The sequence below is a fragment of the Columba livia genome, chromosome 3, assembly GCF_036013475.1.
Source record: "Columba livia isolate bColLiv1 breed racing homer chromosome 3, bColLiv1.pat.W.v2, whole genome shotgun sequence".
NCBI classification, from domain to species: Eukaryota; Metazoa; Chordata; class Aves; order Columbiformes; family Columbidae; genus Columba; species Columba livia.
Window position 1 is genome coordinate 23,716,884 of NC_088604.1, and position 24,053 is coordinate 23,740,936.

The 24,053-nt window shown below is 35.4% G+C and overlaps 1 protein-coding gene across 2 annotated transcripts in view; it reads right to left on the reverse strand.

Moving 5' to 3' along the window:
- The window catches only part of CSMD1 (CUB and Sushi multiple domains 1), a 1,084,328-nt gene that overhangs the window by 323,876 nt on the left and 736,399 nt on the right, over window positions 1-24,053 (reverse strand). For both annotated transcript variants that reach the window (XM_065056058.1, XM_065056057.1), the window contains exons 8-10: window positions 15,011-15,098; window positions 3,926-4,050; window positions 2,255-2,376 (exon numbers count right to left, since the gene is read on the reverse strand). In XM_065056058.1, coding sequence (XP_064912130.1) covers window positions 2,255-2,376; window positions 3,926-4,050; window positions 15,011-15,098 — 335 coding nt within the window. The remainder of the gene's footprint in view (window positions 1-2,254; window positions 2,377-3,925; window positions 4,051-15,010; window positions 15,099-24,053) is intronic.

A 24,053-nucleotide genomic window follows, 5' to 3' on the forward strand; every position in this document is an offset into this window, starting at 1 on the left:
AAGGATATGTGTTAAATCTAGATTCAATTATTTGGGGACGGAAGTCCCAATATCAGATTTGTATTGATAGATAATGATAAAGATGATGTAGGCTTTATGTGAAAGCAACTTGAGGATACTGTAAGCCTTAAACATGTTTGCTTTTAAGACTTCACATACACAATCATCATGATCCTAAAGCAAATACATCTTTCCAAGATACATGAAGTTAAGGAAATAAATATCTTTTGTTGCACTGCTAAACAAAGCTAAGATTAATAAAAAGAAAATTCCCTATAGCCCATACTGTCTGGAACTGAAAGACCTAAAACTCCACCTCTTTTTCTTATGTTGCGATCATCAACATGTCTGTTAGCATATCTCTTTACCTTTCACCCAGCTGGATGTTATAGTGTGGACTTTCTGCTGCGTGAAAGCAAGCTCCAAGTCTTTACTTATACCTCATTGTTTTGAACATAACAAAATAATTGATCTGTCTGGGTGTGTGATTCCTTCCATGTATTCTTGTGACTGATGAACTATTAACCTGCCCACAGAATACTAATTAAAATTGCCTTTTTGAGTCCAGTGAACAGAGTAATAAGTTAACCCACAGCCACCTCATTAAACTCTGCCCTAGTAAAATTCCTAAATCCATTGAGAAACATTTATTGTATAGAATGAATGGAACTTATTTGTTATTGTAGTAGACAGAGGTGTAGTGTTTTTGCAAGTAAGTCTGAACTTCCATAGAAAACATACATTGTACAATTTAATAGACATCACTGAACAGTCAGTACCAATTTTTGTATTATTATGCTTAAACTTCCTTGAAATCAGATAATTAATTTCATTTTGTAACAAATATGAAAAGCAATGCTTAAACAACATTCTTGCAAAGGCAAGAGAAGAAAAATAAAAATTAAAAACTAATGGAACAGTTTTGAATATAGAAACCATTAAGATGTCAAGAATCTCTTCTATTAGTAATTTCACTTCTCTTCCTTTGAAGCATGCTTAAATTTTCTCTTCTAAAATTATACAGCATTTTGCAGAATCAGAGACTACATATTAGTACAAATTTGAGTAGATGTAGTTGTTGGACCTTTTTCATATTTTAAATGCTTGTCCATATTTTAAAAATGCAGGGTGATTTAATAATCTCTATAAAACTTAATGACTTTAAAATTGAAGATCATTCAGTGACAAATACTCACATCTAATTATGATACTAAATAAAATATAACAGCTCAGTTTGGAACTAAATAAGTTATTTATTTCAAAGAGAAGTCTTGCTACAGCAAAATGTTCCACGATGTGACAGTTTTGTATTTTTGCCTTTTTTTTCCTGAATATATGCCTTTCTCAAGGCCGTGAATTGGTTTTAAGAGAAAGTGAGCTCAATTGATTTTGCAAAGAAAGAGTGTTTACATCTCATCAATATGCTATGAGAGCATGCAGAAAAATGGTATTTTCTGCAGCTAAACATTTGCATTAATTTATGGTAAGATAAACATTTTTTCCTTAACTATATTAAAGAAGTCAAGAATAGAGTCTTCAAAAACTTGCACGGGAAATACATGTGTTGTAATTACGAAGTACATATAGACTGCACATTGTTCAACTTACTATAAGTCATTTATTCAGCATTTTGTTACAGAAAGGTAAAATATAAATGATTTTTTTTTCTCTTTCCCATGGATAGGGGTTTCTCTGTCCTTTTTTTGAGAAAGTAAATTGATTTTAAAGAAACAAAAGTAAAAATGTATCACAGCACACTGCAGTTTAATAAGAATATTTAATTATTACTACTATGTATAATTATTCATAGTTACATATTTAGACTCAGTATTGGAAAACAGTGGATTGAAAAGAGAAAAGTGGTAAGTAGTAAAATACCTAACAAGATAAAAGTACTTAGATCTAGATGTTTTTTATGCTAAGATTCAAAAATGAGTAAGTATCAAGATATAATCTGAAAAATCCACTATCAACTAATCTAAAAATACGTGGCTTTGAATATGATTTTATGTATTTCATTAGAAAATGTGGAAACTTTAAATGAGAGTTATTAATTTGAGTGGACATTTTCAGATTTATGGTTTTGTTCTAGTGCCCAGTATATTTTATTAACATCTATGCTCTGGTCATTTTTGTGTTGAAATGAACATATACACTTGCATGTGTTCATGCATTCACGCAAATATGTATGCAATAATTTTAAGACAGACCCAAAATTCTACCGTTTTAATTGAGAAAAAGAGAAAAAGTGTACCTTTTCTGGATCAGTTGTTGTAATGACCCACACGCAGTGTGCGTTGTCTTCATATTGAACTGGATAATTTGGTGATGTAATAACCCCACTTGGCCCACGTAAGTTAGAACCACATGTTCTAGCTATAACAAAAAACAGCATATCAGATTGCTTTTGAACTTTATTAGTCACCATTCTGAGGTAGATGCAAAGTTCAACTTCTTCAGATAGTCTTAATGACTTGAAGTCATTAAGTTCACAGTAGTTCCATGTAGTTTATCAGCTTTTCTGCTTTGAGTGGACAATCATTTAGAAAATGGGAAAAACAGTTATTCGTATTGTGTATTTTATTACTAAATGCTTGGTATGACCACCATGAATATTGGCATCTTGAAGGTCGGTAAAAGGATTGGGAATAATATGGACTACAAATAAAACTTGTATCTTTCACTTCCCACCATCCATTCGCAGTGTTGTAATATTGAACCCAAATTATACACCATCAGCCTAAAGAATGTTTATCTGTATACAGAAAAAAACAAAAAAACTTTTAGAGACTGGCTGACTTTTTCTCAGACTGTTGTGAAATTTCATCTCAAATTTTGGAAGTATGCTTGATGAGTAACTTGTTTTTCCAACTGAAGTTTTAATGGAAGTATAGGACTAATTTATCCTATTTTGTTAGATGCTTACTAGAGGGACTAAAGCATAATAGAGGTATTTGCAGATAATAAATTGGAAGGAACAGCAAACACTAGTAATAACACACAGATAATTCAGAACCAAATGCTCTTTTTTCTGGTGAGCACTATTTTTATCATGCAGAGATTACTTCAGATCATTTCTGTAATGTATTAACAAACACAAAAAAGTTCAGGAGATGAAAAATAAACAACAAACAACAGTGAGCTGTGGAGTTGTGTGGACATGTTATTCTGCAGTAGTGTGAAATCAAGTACTGAAAAGGTGTATTTAGATTTTTCATTTAGATACACCAAGCTGTAGAGACACTCAGTTAAAGAGACACGTATGAATCACAGTTGTTTTGCTGCTCTGGAAAAAGCAGGAGGTATGTTCTTTATTTATTTCTTTTTTACCTTGTCCAGTCTTTACATGCATATGCCTATATAATATTACCCATGTTACACACAGCTTGTAATAATTTATCCAAGAGTCTTTATAGACTTTTTTATTAGGTCTAACTGGATTAGAGTTAACTTTCTTCACAGCTGCTTGTATGGTGCTGTGGTTTAGTTTTGTAACCAGAATAATGCTGATAACACACTAATGTTTTGGCTACTCCTAAGCAGTGCTTGCACAACATCAAGGCCTTCTCTGTTTTTCACACTGCCCTGACAGCAAGTAGGCTGTGAATTGGAAAAGTTTAACCTAAACCTCACTAACTGGTTCTACTTAAAATATGTTTAACATGACAAAAAGAAAATTAAGCTAAATGAAAACTATTAAGAGGAAGTTATCTCCCTACACTGATACTGTTTCTGAATCTTTGTGTTTCAAGCTACAGAAAGATCTTTGGATCCATATAATTATATATAAATAGACAAAATATATATTATATATATAGACTGTTTGTTTGTTTTGGTTTGAAAATCATGTCATTGCATTTCTAGACAGAAATTAAAAATTACTCTTCGAAACTTCAGGAAAAATCCCAAAGAATGTATCACCTACCTCTGCAAATTGGCCTGTGGTCACTCCAGGCAGCCAGTGTATCTGTCACTTTCTGACAAGTGATGCTCTTAGAACCTTGCAGCACATAATTATCTTCACAGGAAAACTGTACACTTGCACCCACCCTATAAGAAAAATGAGAGGAAGAAAGAAAGAATTAAAATGTATTTTAAATATTACACCCTCCCCAAAGAAACAGAAATGTCACTAAATGATAAGTTTTGTAGGACCAAACAAAGAAACTAATGTGGGAAATTCTACTCCATCATCATTATATTAATAAAAACCAACTTATATTATAAGGAACAGGTCTAGTACTAAGTTTGCCCACCTTTTAAAGAAATAAGGCCAGGAATCTAAAGCAATTGTGATACTAATTTAAATTCTTCAAACTCTGGCTTCAACGAATCAATGAATGCACAGAGATATGTTTTAAGAAAATACATAATTACTATTCTTTCAGGCAGCAAAACTTACTTCATGAATAATTTAAGAACTCATGCTCTTAAATGAGAGAATAAGCAGTTAGATATGGTAATTTGTCAACATGTACAACCAGGAAATATTAATTTAATTAAACTGTAATTAATCATTAAATGTTCCTGACCTCATTGAGATTTCATGTTAAAAATTATTCTACATGATATTTTTATTAGGATTGAACTATGATTGTTACAATTGTAACTTTGAACTGTGTCTCTTTGGAATGATTTGTAACTTTACTCTTAATAATTTTTTTTTTTTTCTGAACAATGATGACCAATATTTACGTAGAATTAGAAACTTTATATAGTTATTGTGTATCTCAGAGAGAGCTTTCCTAAACTGTATTTACATTTCTGCTTCCATTTATTATTTGTAACATTCTTTGTTCCCTATCATAATCAACTAGCTTTGTTGTTAGCTTTCCTGCACTTTTAATCCATATGTGATAATCTCATGTTGTTAACTAAGTGATCTTGACGAAGCAGATTTCTCAGTTTGGTCTTTTTAAGTCATTGAGTCCTAAACACCAGGGGATTGCTAGATGGCAGTCAGAAAGCTCAATGGTTAAAATCGTACTTTGAAGAATAGCAAAAGCGGTCTCATTCACTAACGTCCAGTTCATTCCTACCCTTCAGGAACAAGTATTCTGTTAGTTTCTCACAGGATTTTATGAAGACAAACAATATTATATATCATTAGTATTATTTGCTTCTATAGTTCTTTCACAAAATTTTAATAAGATCCTTTTAATATCTTTTTTATTATTATTATTTTTAAACTGGAATGTGATACTCCAAATCTAGGAAAGCTTGAAAAACTACTTTTCTTAACACTTGGTTCTTGAGACATTAAATGTGATAAAATCAGGACAGGGAAAATATTGGCCTTTTTCTTACATAGTTCGTGAATAACACATGAAATCCTTGAAGAGTAATAAATTTTTTTAAAATTGTATTTATTTTATATTTGTCATGAGCTACTATCTTTCAAAATATTCTTTAAAACCTCAGAAAAAATAGACCAAGCATGATTCCAAATACCTGCCTCAAATTAGTAAACAATTATTTTCTCTTAATGGTGAAGAAAATCTTAAGACATTTTAATGCTCTAAACACCTACTTTTAAATGTGTTTTCTCACACTTTCTAAAATTATGAGCTCTGAAAATTTGTTCTATGGAAACAGGAAAAAAAACAACCAGTTAACTAGTTGTCATAAATGTAAATTGAGTATTGTAGTATTTAAAAATCAAATTGGATAAATACTTTCCTAAAGGTGTAATGATGTGTGAGCCAACAATAAAACTTCAGTATTTCCCTGAAGTTTTCTACTATGAAGACACATAAGGGTAATTATAAAAATGTGCATGTACAAAAATTTAGAGTGAAATGAAACGTATAACTGTTGCATGTCTGCAATTGCAATTTATAATTTAATATACCTATTTATTACCCCCAAGAAAGTAAGAAAAAAAAAGGAAAGAAGAAGGAAACTGGAGACCTGGTTATCTAGGATATGGAGAAAGCTGAGGTTCCCAACAACCTTTTTGCTTCAGTCTACACCAGCAAGCACTCTAGCCACACTGCCCAAGTTGCAGGAGGCAAAGGCAGGTACCGGGAAAAAGAGTCTGTTCACTGTACAAGAAGATAAGGCTTGAGACCATCTACAGAACTTGAAAGTGCACAAGTCCTTTGGACCTGATGAGATGCATTCATGGGTCCCTGCAGAACTCGTGGATGAAGCTGCTAAGCCACTATCCATCTTATTTGAGAAGTCATGTCAGTCTCATGAAGTTCCTACTGACTGGAAAAGGGGAAACATAATCCCCATTTTTAAAAAGGGAAAAAAGGAAGTCCTGGGGAACTACAGGCCAGTCAGTCTCACCTCTGTGCCTGACACGATCATGGGACAGATCCTCCTCGAACCTATGTTAAGGCACACAGAAAATAAAAAGGTGATTTGTAACAGTCAACATGGCTTCACTGAGGGCAAATTGTGCCTGACAAATCTGGTGGCATTCTATGACAGGGTTACAGTGCTGGTGGATAAAGGAAAAGAAACTGATGTCACCTACATGGACTTCTGCAAAGTATTTTACACTGTCCTAAATTACATCCTTATCTCTTAATTGGAGTGTAATGGATTTGACAGATGGACCACCTGGTAGATAATTAACTGGCTGGTCACTCTCAAAGTTTTGAGTGTCCAAGTGGAGACCAGTGACAAGTGGCATTCCTCAGGGTTGTTATTGGGTTGCACACTGTTCAGCATCTTTGTCAGCAACACATACAGTGTGACAGTGCATCCTGACCAAGTTTGCTGACAACACCAAACTCTGTGGTACAGTCAACACAGTGGAGGGAAGGGATGCCATCCAGAGGGACTGTGGCAGGCTTGAGGGGTGCACTTGTACAAACGTCATGAAGTTCAACAAGGCCAAGTGCACAGTCCTGCACATGGGTCGGGGTAACCTCAAGCACAAATACAGGCTGGGCAGAGAACAAAGTAAGAGCAGCCCTCAGGAGAAGGATATTAGTTGACAAGAGGGTCAATATGACCTGTCAATATGCACTTGCAGGCGAGAAAACCAACCATACCCTGAGATGCATCAAAAGAAGCATGACCAGCAGGTTGAGGGAGGTGATTCTTCCCCTCTACTCAACCCTCATGAGACCCCACCTGGAGAACTGTGTTCAGCTCTGAGGCCTCAAAATAAAATGGACATGGACCTGGTGAAGCAGTTTCAGAGAAGGGCCACGAAGATGATCAGAGGGCTGGAGCACCTCTCCTCTGTAGACAGGCTCAGAGAGTTGGGATTGTTCAGCCTGGAGAAGAGGAGGCTCCAGGGAGACCTTGTAGTGGCCTTTCAGTACCTAAATGGGACCCACAAAAAAGCTGGAGGGGGACTTTTTACAAGGGTATGTTGTCACAGGACAAGAGGTAATGGCTTTAAACTGAAAGAGGGTAGATTTAGATTAGATATAAGGAAGAAATGCTTCAACAAGAGGGTGGAAGTGTTCAGTGTCAGGTTTGATAGGGCTTTGAGCAACCTGGTCTAATGGAAAGTGTCCTTACCCATGGCAGGGGACTTGGAATTAGATGATCTCTATGGTCCCTTCCAACCAAACCATTCTATGATTCTATGAAAGAAGGGAAAAAGACCAGGAGGAACGCAAATATTCTGATGTCTGATGCAGTAAGTGAAGGATTTAATGTTCAGATTGGGTTTCATCATTTTAGCACGATTAAAGAAAGTTCTTAATGGATACATAAAATGTTACATGCTAATTTAATCTATATACTTATGATTATTCAATTTGTTTCATTATCCTATACAGTATATTGTCTTTTTTTTTCCAAAGTTCTGGAAATAGCTTGTATCTAAGGACTAATAATGTGAACTTCACTTATTTTACACTGTGAATATCATATTTTGAAATGTTTGACCACAAACTAAGTGACACAAAATAAATACACTGACTACAACATACTAGAAACAAATGAAAAATCTAACAAAAACATCAAACTAAAGAGCAAGGTAAGAACACAAATTATTCAAAAGCTCCTGAGTGTAAGAATTCAAGGTGGATGGAAACCTGAATGTGAGCTATAGGCATTGACAACTACAATCTTCTGAAACTCATTTCAGGAATTCTAATTAAATGTCAGGTAGGCTGCATAAGAGCAGTCATAGCTTTTACCAGCATGAGTGAGATAGTTCTAGACATGGTTTACATGGTAGCTACACTATATGCTAAGCCTCCTTTAATATCATTTAAGAATCATCTTCTTTGAAGCACATATAGGGAGAAATCAGGTTTAAGCCATGAGTCTGACAAGAAAATAATTTTAATGTCATTTTGGTTTTGTTGAGGCTTACAGAAAAAAAGGAAAAAAAAGGTGTTGAAAAGTTCTAAATGCTGTCAAATAGAGGAACAGACTGTCACACTATAATATATGTGGAGGAAATTGAAAGTTTGGGTACCTAAGCTGATCATAATGAAACTCATATATATCTATATAGGGTTGGTATATAATACATAAATTGCACATATCTGAATCAAACCATATAACCTTAGATGTTTAAGAAAAGAGTAGATACTAAGAAATCTTAGGCAAGCTGACTCACAAGAGTATTTTCTGTGTCCAGACAATCGTATCTCTCTAAATAAGCGTCTTAGGGGAGGGAACACATCTGGGCCACACAGTCCACAATAAAAGTCCCCTAAGCAATGGTCAGTGTGGCAGAATGCAGACCCCCCCTCTCTCCCACTCCCTCCTTCAGTATGGAAGGAGTAGGCACATCTCCCTCTCTCTCTGCTACTCAAGGCTAACAGCTTCTTTTGTTTGGCCCCAGAGCACCCTGGCCAGGGCCATTAGGAGAAGGGAGTGCCGAGGCGCCAGTGAGCCGCTGGGCACCTGCGGCCAGTGTCGGGGATATTTGGAAGCTTCAGGGGCACCCCACAGCCAGGGTGGGGGTGCAGAGAAGCTTCTAGAACGCCTACAGTCAGATCTGATCAGCCAATATAAAAACGGGATTCTCGTCAAGACTCCGCCCTTTGTCGCGGGTCTCTTGGAGCATGAGCAAGATGCTGCCGCCGAGAGCCCCCCTCCCCGGGATGGAGACTCCGCTTGCCTTGCTGCCACAGGTGTGAGTAAAACTTCTCGCAGGATTGAGAGTATATTTATACCTTTCGTGCACAAGGACGTGTACCTTCCGTGCACATTTGCACATGTAACTTTCCGTGTTCCATATTAGTGCGTGTAAAATTAATCCTCGCAGAATCGTGGGTGTATTTTCCTCCCATGCACATTTGCACGTGTAACTTTCCATGCACATTTGCACGCTTACTTTCCGTGCTTAATACAAGCACATGTATTTTCCGTACACATTTACACATGTAACTTTCCGTGCTCAATACAAGCACGTGTATAAATTATTTCCTTGCACAATCGCGAGTGTATTTTCCTCTCGTGCTTCCACATAAGCACGTGCAATATTGTGTGCACATTTGCACGTGTAAGTAAATTAACCCTCGCAGGATTGCGAGTGTATTATAAATTTACCCTCGCAGAATCGCGAGTGTACACCTCCCGTACTCACTACGAGTACGTGTATCTCTTTAGAAATAATCCCACACCGTGTTTAGGCAAGTGTGTACTTCTCCAAGACTCAGGGCCGGCTCCGGCATTGTTTTGAGTGAAGCCACGTGCATGCACACTGTGGACTGCCTGTTGTATTAGTTGCTGCCCCTTAATAATTTTCCTCAACTGCTATCCGAACCTTTATTTAAGTCACTTTGGAGTGTTAAAACCCTGTTTCTCATCGGTTTAATAAAAATTGCTTTGGACCCTGTTGTCCCTTAAACTAACCTCGGGGTGCCTCCGTGACAGTCAGACTGCTGAAACTCTCCATTACTTCTGCTCAACATTTTTCCATTTTAAAAGGGGGAATATTTTTAAAGCAGTATTTAACTTATTTAATCTGAGATTTCAAAGGCAATTACTACTTCTCTTAATTTCCAGTTGTTGTATAATAACCTTTCAAAGTGGGCAATAAAACAGTTTCCTCTTTTTTCTTTTTTTTTTTTCTATTTTAATTTTGAACCATATCTAAGCAAAACTGTGCTTTTATAAAGCAGCTTAGAATTTGACTGAAAGAAGCCATTTTTTAAAAACAAAAAATATCTGTGAGAAATATTTAAGCATAAGAAAGTTCACTCAATTTTAAAAAAGTTGTTTTGAAAATGTAAAAGCTATTTTTTTTACAAGTGTTGGGACAATTGTGGAAAATGATGGTATTTTCAGTGTCACACATACACTATAGTATTTAAGGAGAGCCAAAATGTTGTTGTTTATATACATTTTAGATTTTGTTTAAACAATCTAGTGTTTTGAGAACTCACATAAAACTAAAATGTGATGCTGACCCTAAAATTATATTAATTATGTTCTCATTCATCTAGCAAAGTCTGACTTGCCATTTGTCCCTCAAAATGGATCCAAATAGCCATTGGATTTTTTTTTTTTTTTACTTCACTGAAAATCACCCTTTACTTCCTAAACCAAATACAGTAAAAGCGTAGCAGGAGGACAGAATGGAAAGGTTAAGATTTCAATACCTTTTTGTTTGCTTTATGATATTAGAATGAAAGCCGTTATTATGCTGGAAACGATGAAACCCTTTTCAAAGAACTTGTCATCACTGAATCTGCTGGGTCTCAGGCTGTCTTGAAAATAAACCCTCTGCCTTTCCATCAATCCTACTCACAACATGTCTTTCAATAGATTGGAAAGATTTTGAATAATATGCATTTTCACATGTTTTAGTTCAGGTTAATATCCACAGTAGTCATTCTTCTGACAAGAACAATAGCTACTTCTGGTGTCTGTAGGTGTCTCTTAGAAAAGAAAAAAAAAACATTGCCTTTCTTTTACTCTCTACAGTATTTTCATCGTGTTGGAGAAATGCAAGCAACAGCAAATATTATTTTTCCTTCTCTTATGGAAGAGCTTGATTTGTCATTTCAGAGAAAGAAAAACTAAATTCCAGCCACATTGTCTATTTAAATGTCAAGCTAGATACAGATACCTAAACTGTAAGATAGCTAAGGCATGTTTAAAAAAAAAAAAAAAAGTTTACAGTACATGAAAACCGTTTATTGTTGCATGATCAGTTTTCAGATAATCAGTAAGGTTTAGGAGAAAAATAAGTTTTCATTGTTTCTCTCAAATATTATGCAGAATTGAAAGCTAAAAACATGCATGCAAGTAATAAATGACCAAAATATATTGACATGTTTTTTTTATTATACCTTATATGACATTGCTTGTACTATTTTTAACACCTTATGCATTCATTTATCACCATGAACAATAAGATACATCAGGTGAAATGAAAATATTATCAGAGGCTGAATGGGGTAAAGGAAGGAGGTGAATAGCTTTGCTCTGTCAGCTGAGTAAGCATGGCTTGTAAGTAAGCTCCAGACATTTAAGATAGCTTCAACCCACATTCATTCATAAGACACTTTGTTCAAATACAGTTATGTATGTTTTACAAGGTTCCTTGACACTAGATTCCTCCATATATCTTAAAATATACTTTGAGCTTTAAGGTTCTTTTGGTCTTTCCCTCTTCTTGATATTTTCATGTAGTGCTAGGAATTTTATTGTTGAGCTTTCCTATGTTGGGGCTTACATATTTGGATCTTTGGACCTGCTTCACTAAGATTATTTTAGATCACTTTCTCTTTCAAATTACAGACTACATTCTAGAGTGGAAAAGAAGCAATTGTCTCTCTTACCCACTTCCAGCAGACCTGCGAGTCAAAGTTCATGTGCTGCTGTTTCTTAACAATTGTTCAAATGACAGTGTCTTGGACCATAACTAGATGAGAGTCTGCTTGGCCGACAGCGTATGAAGAACACAAGATTCACAGAATAAATTAGATTGGATGAGAACATCAACGAGTCCAATGCCCGACTCCAAGCAAGTCTGGTTGGAACAGAGGGCTCAGGGCTTTGTTCTCCTGGATGGAGATTCCACAAACTCTCTGGGAAACTTCCTCCAGCATTCGCCCATCCTCATATTAAAAGCATTAATTAATTTTTTTAAAAAATCCTGAGTCTAGTGGTAATTTACCATGTTTCAGCTTATGTCCATTGACGCTAGTCCTGTTACTGTCCACCTCTGAGAAGAGTCTGCCTTTCTCTTCTCTACACTCTCCTATTCAGTAGCTGTAGAAACAAGAAGGTCCATCAGATTCTCTTAAGGCTGAGCAAACTCAGAACTCTCAGCCTTTTCTTATATGTCTGTGCTCAGGCTTCCTTCACCACAGCAATCTGCTGAACTTACATCGGTATCTATAGTTAATGGAGTGAGAAAGGCACAACCAGGTATGAGTTTGTGCTATTTTCCATTAAACTCTTAGGATATGGGCTTAACTCTTTCCAGAGATGCTTTTCTCTCTCCACTAATAGCAAAGTGATCTCAGATGCTGCCTTTAATTCTTTCAACTAAGTATTTGATTTGGAGGAATTCAGAAGAGGTATGCTATGCAGATGTTATAGCTATGAGGAGACACCCAAGCAGAGGTAGGAAACAGAGGCATACCTGCACAAACAGTAAAGTAAAATGTTCTCCAGAATGGAAGTATACAGGCATCTCTCAGATGAATACATGAAGAAACTTCAATACATCTTGAGAAAGAGTATTTAGCATCCCATATTTTTACTTATTAATAAATACCTAGATAAAAATTATGTTTGTTTACTTGAAACAGCAGACCTTTGAATAGCAAGTCCATGCTGTACTTCTGTATCATACAATTTTGCTAGAAACAGCTGTACTTGCCAAGTTGAAACAGAATATATGGAACATGATAACAGCAAGCATCTTCAGGGCAGATTGTCTCTCTCTAGCCTATTTATTGAAAAGTTTATTTCACTTCATTATTTTTTAAAACATATTTAACTGCTACCCAGTTGCTAATGTGGAGGAAAAGAAGGTTGTAAGGAGTAGTCATCATGGGTTCACCAAAGGGAAATCATGTTTGATCAACGTGATAGCCTTCTATGATGGTATGACTGGCTGGGTAGACAAAGGAAGAGCAGTGGATGTTGTCTATCTTGACTTCAGCAAGGTTTTTGACACTGTCTCTCACAACATCCCCATTGGCAAGGTCAGAAAGTGCGGGCTGGATGAATGTATGATAAGACGGATCATGAACTGTCTGGATGGCAGAGCCCAGAGGGTTGTGATCAATGGTGCAAAGTCTGTTTGGAGGCCTGTAGTTAGTGGGATCCCCCAGGGCTCAGTACTAGTCCAGTCCTGTTCAACCTGTTCATCAATGACCTGGATGAAGAGACTGAGTGCACCCTCAGCAAGTTTGCTGATGATACCAAACTAGGGGGAAGGGTTGATACACCAGAAGGCTGTGCTGCCATTCAGTGAGACCTGGACAGGCTGGAGGACTTGGCAGAGAAGAACCCAATGAAATTCAACAAGGGCAAGTGTAGGGTCCTACACTTGGGGAGGAATGACCCCAGGCATCAGTACAGCTTAGGGGTAGACCTGCTGGAAAGCAGCATTGTGGAGAAAGACTTGGGAGTCCTGGTCAACAACAGGTTGACCATGAGTCAACAATGTCCCCTTGTGGCCAAGAAGGCTGACGACATCCTGGGGTGCTTTAGGAAGAGTGTCACCAGCAGGTGGAGGGAGGTTCTCCTCCTACTCTACTTTGCCTTGGTGAGGCCACATCTGGAGTACTGCATCTACTTCTGGGCTCTCCAGTTTGAGAAGGACAAGGAATTACTGAAGGGAGTCCAGCAGCAGGTTACAAAGCTGGTTAGGGGAATGGAGCATCTTTTTATGATAAAAGACTGAGAGAGCTGGGTCTGCTCAGCCTAGAGAAGACTGAGAGGGGCTCTCATCAATGTTTATAAATATCTCAAGGGTAGATTTCAAGAGAATGGGACCAGACTCTTTTCAGTGTCCCTCATCCTGTTGTTGGACACCAATGGGCATAGACTGAAGCATAGGAGGTTCCATATGAATATGAAGAAAAACTTCTTTACTGGTGGGTGCCAGAGCACTGGAACAGGCTGCCCAGAGAGGTTGTGGAGTTTTCTTCTCTGGAGACATTCAAGACCTGCCTGGATACATTCCTGTGTGACCTGCTCTGGGTGAACCTGTTTTCGCAGGTGGGTTGGACTAGATCATATCCAGAGGTTACTTTCAACCCTAACCATTCTGTGAAACCGTAACTTTGAATATAACTGACTCTCTTAATGTTTGAGTTGTTTATGAGTTCTGACACTCTTTTGAGGGTAAGTAGACAAACATCCAAAAAGAGTCAGTCAGAAATAGATTTTTAAATAATTTTTTCCTATCAGTTACACCCTAGCTTTGAAGAGCCTTGATTCAGGAGCCAGGTTTGATTAACTTTCTTTCTGGAGTTGCAGAGAATTTTGCACAATTCCTTCTAATTCCTATGAAGTTTTCCTTTGCATTTACTCTTAGTTCTGGCTGTCTATTCCCTTCTGAGCAACTTATAAATCTCTACATGAGCTGGAGGCTCCCATGTCCTTATTTTGACCCTCTTCTCTGACACATCTTTAAGTCTCTGCTTTTTTTTCCTCAACAGGGGAAGAGCAACCTTCCTCCTTTCTCCATAGGGGTCCATTTGACCTCATCTTCTTCTTAATTAACATAACAAAAGCTGAAAACAAAAGAAGCAAGTAGACAGCTTTCATCACAGCCTCAGACACCGAATTTGCCATGCTTCCCGAGCTTTTTAACAATTTTTATATAGCAGGAAAACAGACAATTCACTCTACTTATTCTATGCTGTCCAGAGAGTTCTACCTTTCCTACACAGAGAACATGATTACGTTATAAAATTCATATTTAAAATGCTTTTATTTTAAAAAGAAATAAATAAAACCATTCAAGATATGCAATGGATTAGAGCTATTTTGACAAAGACTCAACTCATTTAAAACTAGGGAAGCAATACATATCTGTAGTTGCATGCTCAGTATATCTGAAACAGAAAATACATACCTTTTGATCGTACAGAAAACTAAATGTGCCTACCTGAAGTCAGAGCCCACTCTTCTCCCATTTTCAGGAATTCCAGGATCAGGACATGTGTCAGATGCAATTGCATCCCCACCCTGGGTCACTGCAAAGTAAAGGAAAAAAAATGTTTAGACATGGAGTTGTAAAGATGACTCTCTACTTTTCCTATACATTAACTACATTAACTTCCACGGCCTGAATGTAACCTTAGGCTTTTTTTTTTTCCTTTAAACAGTATAAATTATGACAAAAAATCAGCCCCATATAATTGATTTCTAGTGTGCATTGTTTATTTTCTTTGGTTATGATAAAAAAGAAAAACAAAACAAAATCCCCCCTGTTTTGCTTCTGTAGGAAAATAGGTGATTGGTTTCCTGTGGTCAATCATCTTTTTATGGATATACTAGGGTCCATGGCTTTTCTCAGACAGGAAAAATAACATTTCATGAAGTCAACTTCTGAAATATTCACAACATACCACTGTAAGTTTAAATAGTATAAGAAAATAAAAATCTCATTTAAGCTCTGTCCATAATAAGGCTTGAAATATACAAAAGCCAGAACCCAACTGTAATACAGAAATATATTTACGAAGATAAAGTTAATCTCAAAAATACATAAAAACCCCACAGAGCAATGCATTTGTAACCAGCTGAAGATGTCTTCATGCAAATGAGGCTCAAAATTTCTATTTTGTGTTTTCAGATAGGAATAGAAAGAAAAGGTATCCTATACTGTTCCATTCCGTTTGTCTTCCATTCATTCTCCCTCCACTGCCAGATGCTTACATAACACTAGGTATATAAATATATATGCTTGTAGTCCTTTCAAAACTCAAAACAATTTGAACATTCAATTTTCTCTTTTTTTCTTCTTAATTTGTAAAAATGTATTAAGGGCATACATGGAATGCAAATAAATTAATCATAAAGACATAAAGTAACGGAGCACAACACTGTGAATATACTGAAAACCTGAATGTACATGTGCTTTATATCCTGTCTCTACACACGTGTGTCCATGTATAGATACACTCCTGTCTTTCTGTTTCCTCCACAGAATAAGAGAGCCAGTAGAAATTTGTGGACCACATTTTTCATCTTAAAAGATTTTTGGGAAATCCTTAAGGACAAGTCAGAATTTTCTTCCTGTATAAAAATGTCAGTTGAAACATTATAGCTGCACAAAATAAATTACACAAGCCTGAGTGATTACAGATGACAGCACTACTGCTGAAAGGTGATGAGAGATTAGATGTAAAAAGTCACTGGTTTTCCCACACAGTGATACGCTTTCAAATTGAATACAGTGGCAAAAAGAGTGGTGACAGGTAGGATGCATACAATCAGATGGTAAGAGCTATAAATCTTTACGTCTGTCTTGGAAGCACTGGGGAAAATTAATTTATATAGAAATCCAATGCTTTACAAGAGGAAATTAAAAGAAAATAAAAACTGCATTACAGCACTATAAAAATATAACTAAGACAAAGCACTTGTGAGTATCAACATGCTTGACCTGAGCATAGATTCCTAAAGTAGAGAAATTGCAATACTTCAGGATATTTCAACACTTGTCTACATTTTTTTCTAACTTTGGCATATAGAGTGTTTTAAAAATATAGGAAAGGAAAGGAATTATCTCTTTTTCCACATCTTTTTGACATTAGTTATTGTATTGTATACTATTTGGTCCAGAAATCTTTCTTTAAACCAGGTGAAGAAATATTAGGGTAATCTGAGAAATATTTTAGAAACACAATTAAAAATATGTTTTATTTAAAAATCTAGCTCCTGATAAATAATAATAATTAAAAAAACCCTCACAATTAAACAAAAAACAAGAATGAGGAAAAATCCAGTTCACCTGGACAAAAGTATTTCATCTGGAATATATCACCTTGAAAACACTCTAGACCAAGAGCCCTATCCTGCAAATTTCATTAATATTACTTAGACTCATAAAGACTTTTGTGTGTGTGAATTGAGACTTTCAGAACAGCACAGTTGTGCACTCACACCAGCATATGTATTGATAAGAGGTCACCTGAACACACATGCAAGACATGCATGCACATGTTTGTGCGTAGGAAAACACAGAAGCTTTCACACACACTGGCATATGGGCACAGAGTCATCCAAACACCAACACGTACCCGCAGGCACTGCGGCCAACTCCCCCCATCCCCCCAAATATTTGTTGTCATGCAGCATGTACAGCTAGTAAACATGCTCTTCATTCTGAGAATTTAATTTTGTAGTTTCTTGGGAAGTGTCAGAGTTGAAATGCTGTTATAGTCAAAAACTGATCTTGCCAGAAAAGCAGCCTGCTTGTATACTGATGTTCCTTAAAATTAATAATTTTCTTACTAATATTTCATCAATTTTTTTCAGAAAAGAAATAAAATTTACTACTGTTAGCACAGAAGTGTAATTGCATTAGTGGAAGTGACTTCTGTTTTGACTACTGAATCACCAAACCACTAAATTAAGCGATATGACTTATATGGTTATGTGACATATCAAATTTACTGAACTTGAACCTTATGGTAATGACTGTAATGCAAGGTGGAAAACATTGCCTTTGCTATCATGTTTTAAGCACAAACATTGAAGTGATGCTATCTCCTTTTACAGACATACATACCAAATGCATAAGTATTTTATTTGGGACACCAGTAAAGGTGTCCTCTATCAATGTGGTCTCACACCAATACCAGGGAAAGGTTATTCAGGCTATTGTTTACCCGGAGAAATACTGTGTCTTGAAATGGAACAGATACCATATGTCTGGAACTCAGCACACCTTCCTAGATGTCTACAAGCCTTGTTAAACATGGCCCAGGTTTTAGCTTCTATGTTCCCCATTGAATTGCAAAGTGGTTTTTAACAGATGGTGGTTGCATGACATGCTGTCATAACAAAATAAATCCAATTTTCTGTAAAACAAGCCTGTCTGATTTTATCTTTCCAGATGGGAAAAAAGAAACTAATTTGTCAAATTAGTGAAACCATTTATTATTTTTAGTTGTTCAGAGACACCAGGGACTTCAGTGCCTTTATAAATATACGTATATACTTTTAAGTGGTAATATGCGTAAAACCTTTACGTGTCAGTAATTTAGAATTTACTTAAAAATTAGACTTTAAGATTTTAAGATTTTTTTTTGTTTGTTTGTTTGTTTTTTTAATGCCAAGGTTTGTTAGCATTCAGACTGAAAATAGATTAAAAGATGTGCAAGTTAATCCCTTTCAGAGACCTCTATCTTCTTCCATTTCAGTCCTGTCAGGCTTTCCCTTTATCCACATCTATGAAGTATTATCCACTGTTACTGAGATCCATAACATGTGGGAGGAGAAGTATCATCTCTGATTCCAGCATCTCACTTCCAGAACGTGTTTAAACCTTGCAGTCTCCTTCTGAAAGCAGCTCTTAGACATGTCATCTTCTATTCATCCTGTCACAGGCCCAATCTTACACTGTTTTACCTTTAAGGAAAAAGACTTTTTTATGCCCTTTAAAGATCCTTGTCTTACCTGTTTGTACTCTTTCAAATGATACTATAGAAAGTTTCATTTACCTAGAGTGTTATAAAATGTTTCATACCTTTCTCATCTTTCTTATGATTTTTCCTTCTTTATCATATCAAACTTAAATTGTGTCCTGTTAATTTTGAAGCTCATTCACAGACTATCTGTATTTTAAATATCACCTCAATTTTCATTTTAGAATTTTAAGATCTGAAAACAATAAAGGTGTTATGGAAAAATGAAGGTAATATTCATATTTAAACCTTGCAAAACTTTGGCACAGCTATGCAGTAATTATTAACATTTATCTTAAAGTACTAACAATGTTACTCTTTATTATGAATATAAACTGAACATTTATAAACCTGTATTTGTGACGAATAAATTTAGGACCAACCTAAATAATACCAGCCTCTCTCAATATATTCTTAGTACACTCTCAGCATACTGTCTCTGGTATTAAAAGACATTTAAAATTACATAATCCTGTTAGATATCAAAGTAAGATATTGCTTCGCGTGGATAGTTTTTCACACTGTACCCCAGTGGTTCACAGCTTTTCAAGGAACCATCAGCTAGAGAAAGTGGTGTAGTTTCCATACGACTAAAATCAGAAAAAGTATTTGAAGTCATAGGGTAGGGAGAACAGTAAGGAAACATTCTAGTCAGGTTTATTTTTTTTTTTTTTTTTTAATATTAGTTACTGCAGAGCAGGGGAGTCAAACTCATTTTCAATGGGGGCCACATCAGCCTTGCGTTTGCCTTCAAAGGGCCAAATGTAATTTTGGGACTGTATAAATGTATAAATATAACTAGACTCTACTACTGTAGAGTCTAACTCTGCCTTTCTCTTTTTTTAACAGAGGGTTTGAGAACATCAAAGATGCTTCAACTGCCAAATATGTGTTTAGTATAGAGACAGAGCATTCTCAGAGGATGCAGCTAACTCTGGAACTTTTCAACTTGCTGTCTTATATACTGAAAAACATATGTATTCTCAGCCCTTTCTGCAGAAATAGTTGAAGAGAATCTGTGAGTTCATTAACATGAGGGACAGCTTTTCAACCTATAATACCATAGGGACGGCCCTATGGTTAAGACTGGTGATTTAAATTTCTGTTTGATTAAAAAAAACCCCATCTAATCTTGTTTTACTGAGTGAGAATGAATCAACATGATTTCTTCAATTTTCTCCATCGGGATCATACAGACTGGAGTTCCCACAGCTTTGGAGGTCATCTTCATGTCTTACTTGGTATATAACATAGTAAGAATAGAACTCCTTTAAAATGTTTCACGACTGGCAGTAAATGTAAATAAATAAGACAGTAAACAGAAATAAGTTGTAACCGTAATAATAAACAATTAATGGATATCCAGATTTAGCTAAGCATTTGGGAAGAGTTTAATCAAGGAGCCATATTAGGCAGGAGGAAGGGATAGCGCAATATATGTTTTATGTAGAAAGATGAGCAACATGAAGCCTCCCTTGTTATTATACCGGTTCTGCTCCAGGAAAGCTGCCTTGTTACGGGTGCATTTGGAATCTGAACATACATTAATGATCTACTCATGCTCATGTAAAGCATGTGATGAAATGCTTCAAAAGGCTGGGCTTTGGAGCAAAAAAAAAAATATTATGTATAGATGCATTGTACTGCATATTTTTCTTCAGTAGCCATCAAGTTAGTAACAAAACTTGACATTCATGGTTTAGGCTGAAATACCTACAATTTTAAACTTAACAGGTTTTGGCAGTCTGCCTGGTCACTTACTCATTCTGCCAGTGATATCACCAACATACAGAAAGGTTCTGGATTTCCACAGGTAAATAAACTCATTCCTTCAATAATTTGGTTTTAATAATTTTCAAAATAAGCAAAAAAATTGCAAGAATAACCTACAATAAGACCTTGTCAAATAGTGCTTGAAGGCTAGAGAAAACACCCTAAAATTCACCATGGAAAGATATTATAATAAATGGCAGTTTTTCTATAGCAGACTGACAAGTTTTCAAACTGAACAAGACTTTACAATGAATGAGTACTTTATCTCTCTATTATGATGCAAATAAAAGCTGACATATGTAAATACAAACCTCTTTCCAACCAGGAAGTCACATAGAAGTGCAATGACATTGTACCAGTGAAACAAGGGAACAGATACATTAATTAATGTATTATTGTTTCATATTAAAAAAAAATAATCTAACAGTTTGTGACACGACTTCGGTCATTAAATAATTATGCTTCAAAAGTGAAACCAAAACTTTTCAATTTTTTCTTTATCAAGTGTACTAGAAATTGTGTGTTTCACACAGCAATGAATAACGTAGTCACTGGAAAAGAAAAAATACCTATATACTAAATGTCTGACAAGACAATATATGGAGAAAAGGTATAAAAGATTATCATTGTATAAAATAATTGGATATGCTGTGATTGTTTTGAATTCAGAAAGCTGGAAATAGTAGATGAAAAGAAAGGCTTTAGAACACAAAAGCTTCATTTTAGAAATACACTCACAGGCAGAATTAATTAAATGAAATTTTCTGCCATAAATTTTGCTACTTTTGCTCTAAAATGCCTGTTTTCCCTGTCCTGAGGATAATTCCAAGCTTTCAAAGGTTTTGACTTATCCAGATTGAAACAAATGGATGAATTTGTAAATAACTTTAACAGACAGTTCTCTTTACATTAATATGCTTAAAAAGTCACACTTAGTTATTTTAATAATTTTGACCACGATAATTTTGACCACATTAAAAAATGTGATAACTTGTTTTGCCTCTTGAACGCTTCCACAAATTAGAGGACATAAAAAAAAATAATAAAAAAAAAAAAGAAGTTCAATTTCTTTTCTCTTTTCAATCTCTTTTGCACAAACACATACATGAAAAGTATTAAGTTGGAATTCTAATGAGATATGAGGACATTACTTATGTGGGTACACACTTAGTGACAGGTATTTTCTTACAATTAAATAAGATCTCAACATGATAGAAAAGACAGATTTGAGTAGAAATAATAGCTACAACCAAAATACTATAACAAAAACCATGTATTTCAAATGGCCAAAGAAATATAAAGAGCGCAATTTAATGTTTTTCCCACACAATTTAATTCAAGCTTTTAGAAGACAAGAAAACTACTGTTAACAAAATGAGCTGATGATCCATGTGCTCTTTCATAGGCTTTAAGTAACTCTTTCAGTAGAAACAGAATAACACTGATATGTTACAGACAAGAGAAATAGACCTGCATGGAACTTACTCTAAGGAAGAAATGATAAATTACTAAAATCCATAAAGACAGAAAAGAAGAAAAATATAAACAAGAAAGGACAGGTAATAAAAGTTTTGCAGTTGAACAATGTAACAATGTAATCTTCTGAAGTATTCTACTTAGCAATCCCTAGACAGCTGCTGGAATTCATTTAAAACCAAAATGCTCCAGTGTTTCTCACTGTAAGAGTATTTTACGTTTGAAAATTTGTAAGACAAGTTTAAGAACCTCTCTTGATTTAAAATGTCTGATTAAAAAAACAAAAACAAACAAAAACATTTCTGAAACAGAAACTATAAAAGACCTTATCATTTACACATGCTAAAGATAAATATTTCAGCTTTTTTAAAAAAATTTTAGCACCTTCACACATTGGAAAATCATCTTCCAAATGGATAGCAGCTGTCAACACTTGATTAAAATACAGGATTTCTGTAATTTACCAATATATTTATGGTACTCCTTTCTTCAGCAGCTGAGCTTTTCTACCAGTAGTCTTATTTGTTATAAATAGCTGGTACATTCCACTTATCCTTATTATTCCTTAGTGATCACAGGGCCTGAGAACAGCTTGCCTTTATGTGAACCCAGCAGCGGTTTTGTCCATTCTTAGAGAGTGAATCAGCAGCTAAAGAAAACAAAACAATTTTTTTTTCTCCATTTGTTTTGTTCTGTTTTGGCTTCCCAAGGGAATTTAGCCCACTCTCCTTTGCATCCACCTCTGTTCTCAGCAGCTGAATATAAGATTTATTCCAGCTTAATGAAGCAATTTAAGGCTCAGCAGATGCAAACCTTTCAGTCAGCCTGGGAGCTTATTAGTCCAGCTTTTCTCAAAGACTTGAAAAGCCTGCTCACTCATAACAACATTTGTTTTTCCTCCACATCAACACAACAACTTAAATAAATATATTTTTACATAGCTAAGAAATTCCACATTTGTGAACTGTGAGGAGAAATTGTCAAATATTTACCTTTTTAGTGCAATTAAAGATTTGGATTTTAGCCTGATTAAAATACTATCAAAGGATAAACATGAAAGGATCAATTTTAGTTTTGGCAGTAAATTAAAATGTAAATATATTTTCCTTACGAAGTTGTATATATTAGGAAATGAAATATATTCGTTTTCCTCCATTTCTATGGGGAAATTTCTACAGGTCACACAAAAGCTGCAGTTTCAGAATCAGACGCATTCACCATATCTATGTTTAGGGGTCTGGTCTAGGTCTTCCACAATGCTCAGGCAGTTATACAAACCATCATGAAAGTGGAGACTCCTTTGGTAATTGCAAACACCAGATTTTCATAGGTGTTGAATTCATCAGATCCTAGGAACAGACAACTGAATTTGTAAAAACCAGGCCAACTATACTGGAAGCATTTGTCTAATTTCCTTCAGCTGCTGGTCCACACAACAAGTTCCTATTTGCAGCAAGACCTGTTAACATAAATGCAAGAAAATACCGATTGCTCTACAAAGCCTAAATTTTCCAGTGAGAGTTCACTCGCCAATGATTCAATACCCTTCAACCAGATGGAATGTATAAGTTTACATTATGCTTGCTTTTAGTTAAGGAATTTACACTATAAACTGTAGTAAGAGTACCTTTAGATTGCAAAATCTATCACTCATTAAGACTTTATTGAACTGAAGTTATCTTTTTCTGAAAATGTGTGCACTCAATTTTATCTTTTCATTTGAATTTATGATTTATGGACAACACTTAAAAGTATTGTTCCTTCATTAATCCTAGTACTTAAATAATGATCTCTATCACATCTTTATACTGCGTAATGTCATTAGGGGAATATAGGCAAGAAACTGTCTCAGATCACTGCGTAACAACTATATTGTGCTGTCTTTGTGGCTTCGTCCTTATAACATTAATACATTAAAATAAAAGTATTATAAACTTAGTAGTAATTAGTTTTAAGACTGTACTTTGGATTTCAGAATCACTTCATGACTTGCTGCAGGTAATGATATTTCTGCAGCCATTGCAAAGACCAAGGTTTAACAGCAAAATATTTCCTTCCAGGCATGAGAAAATATTTTATTCTCTTAGAATTACATAATACTCAAACACAAGTAAATGGAAAGCCATTAAGGAAACAGATAAAATATGAGTAATGATAGGAAGTGCAGGATATTGTCTGATAGGTTAGCAATAAAAAAAAAAAAAACCAACAAAAAAAAAAACCTTTAAAAAATATACACATACCCTTTATTTTTCACACCACATG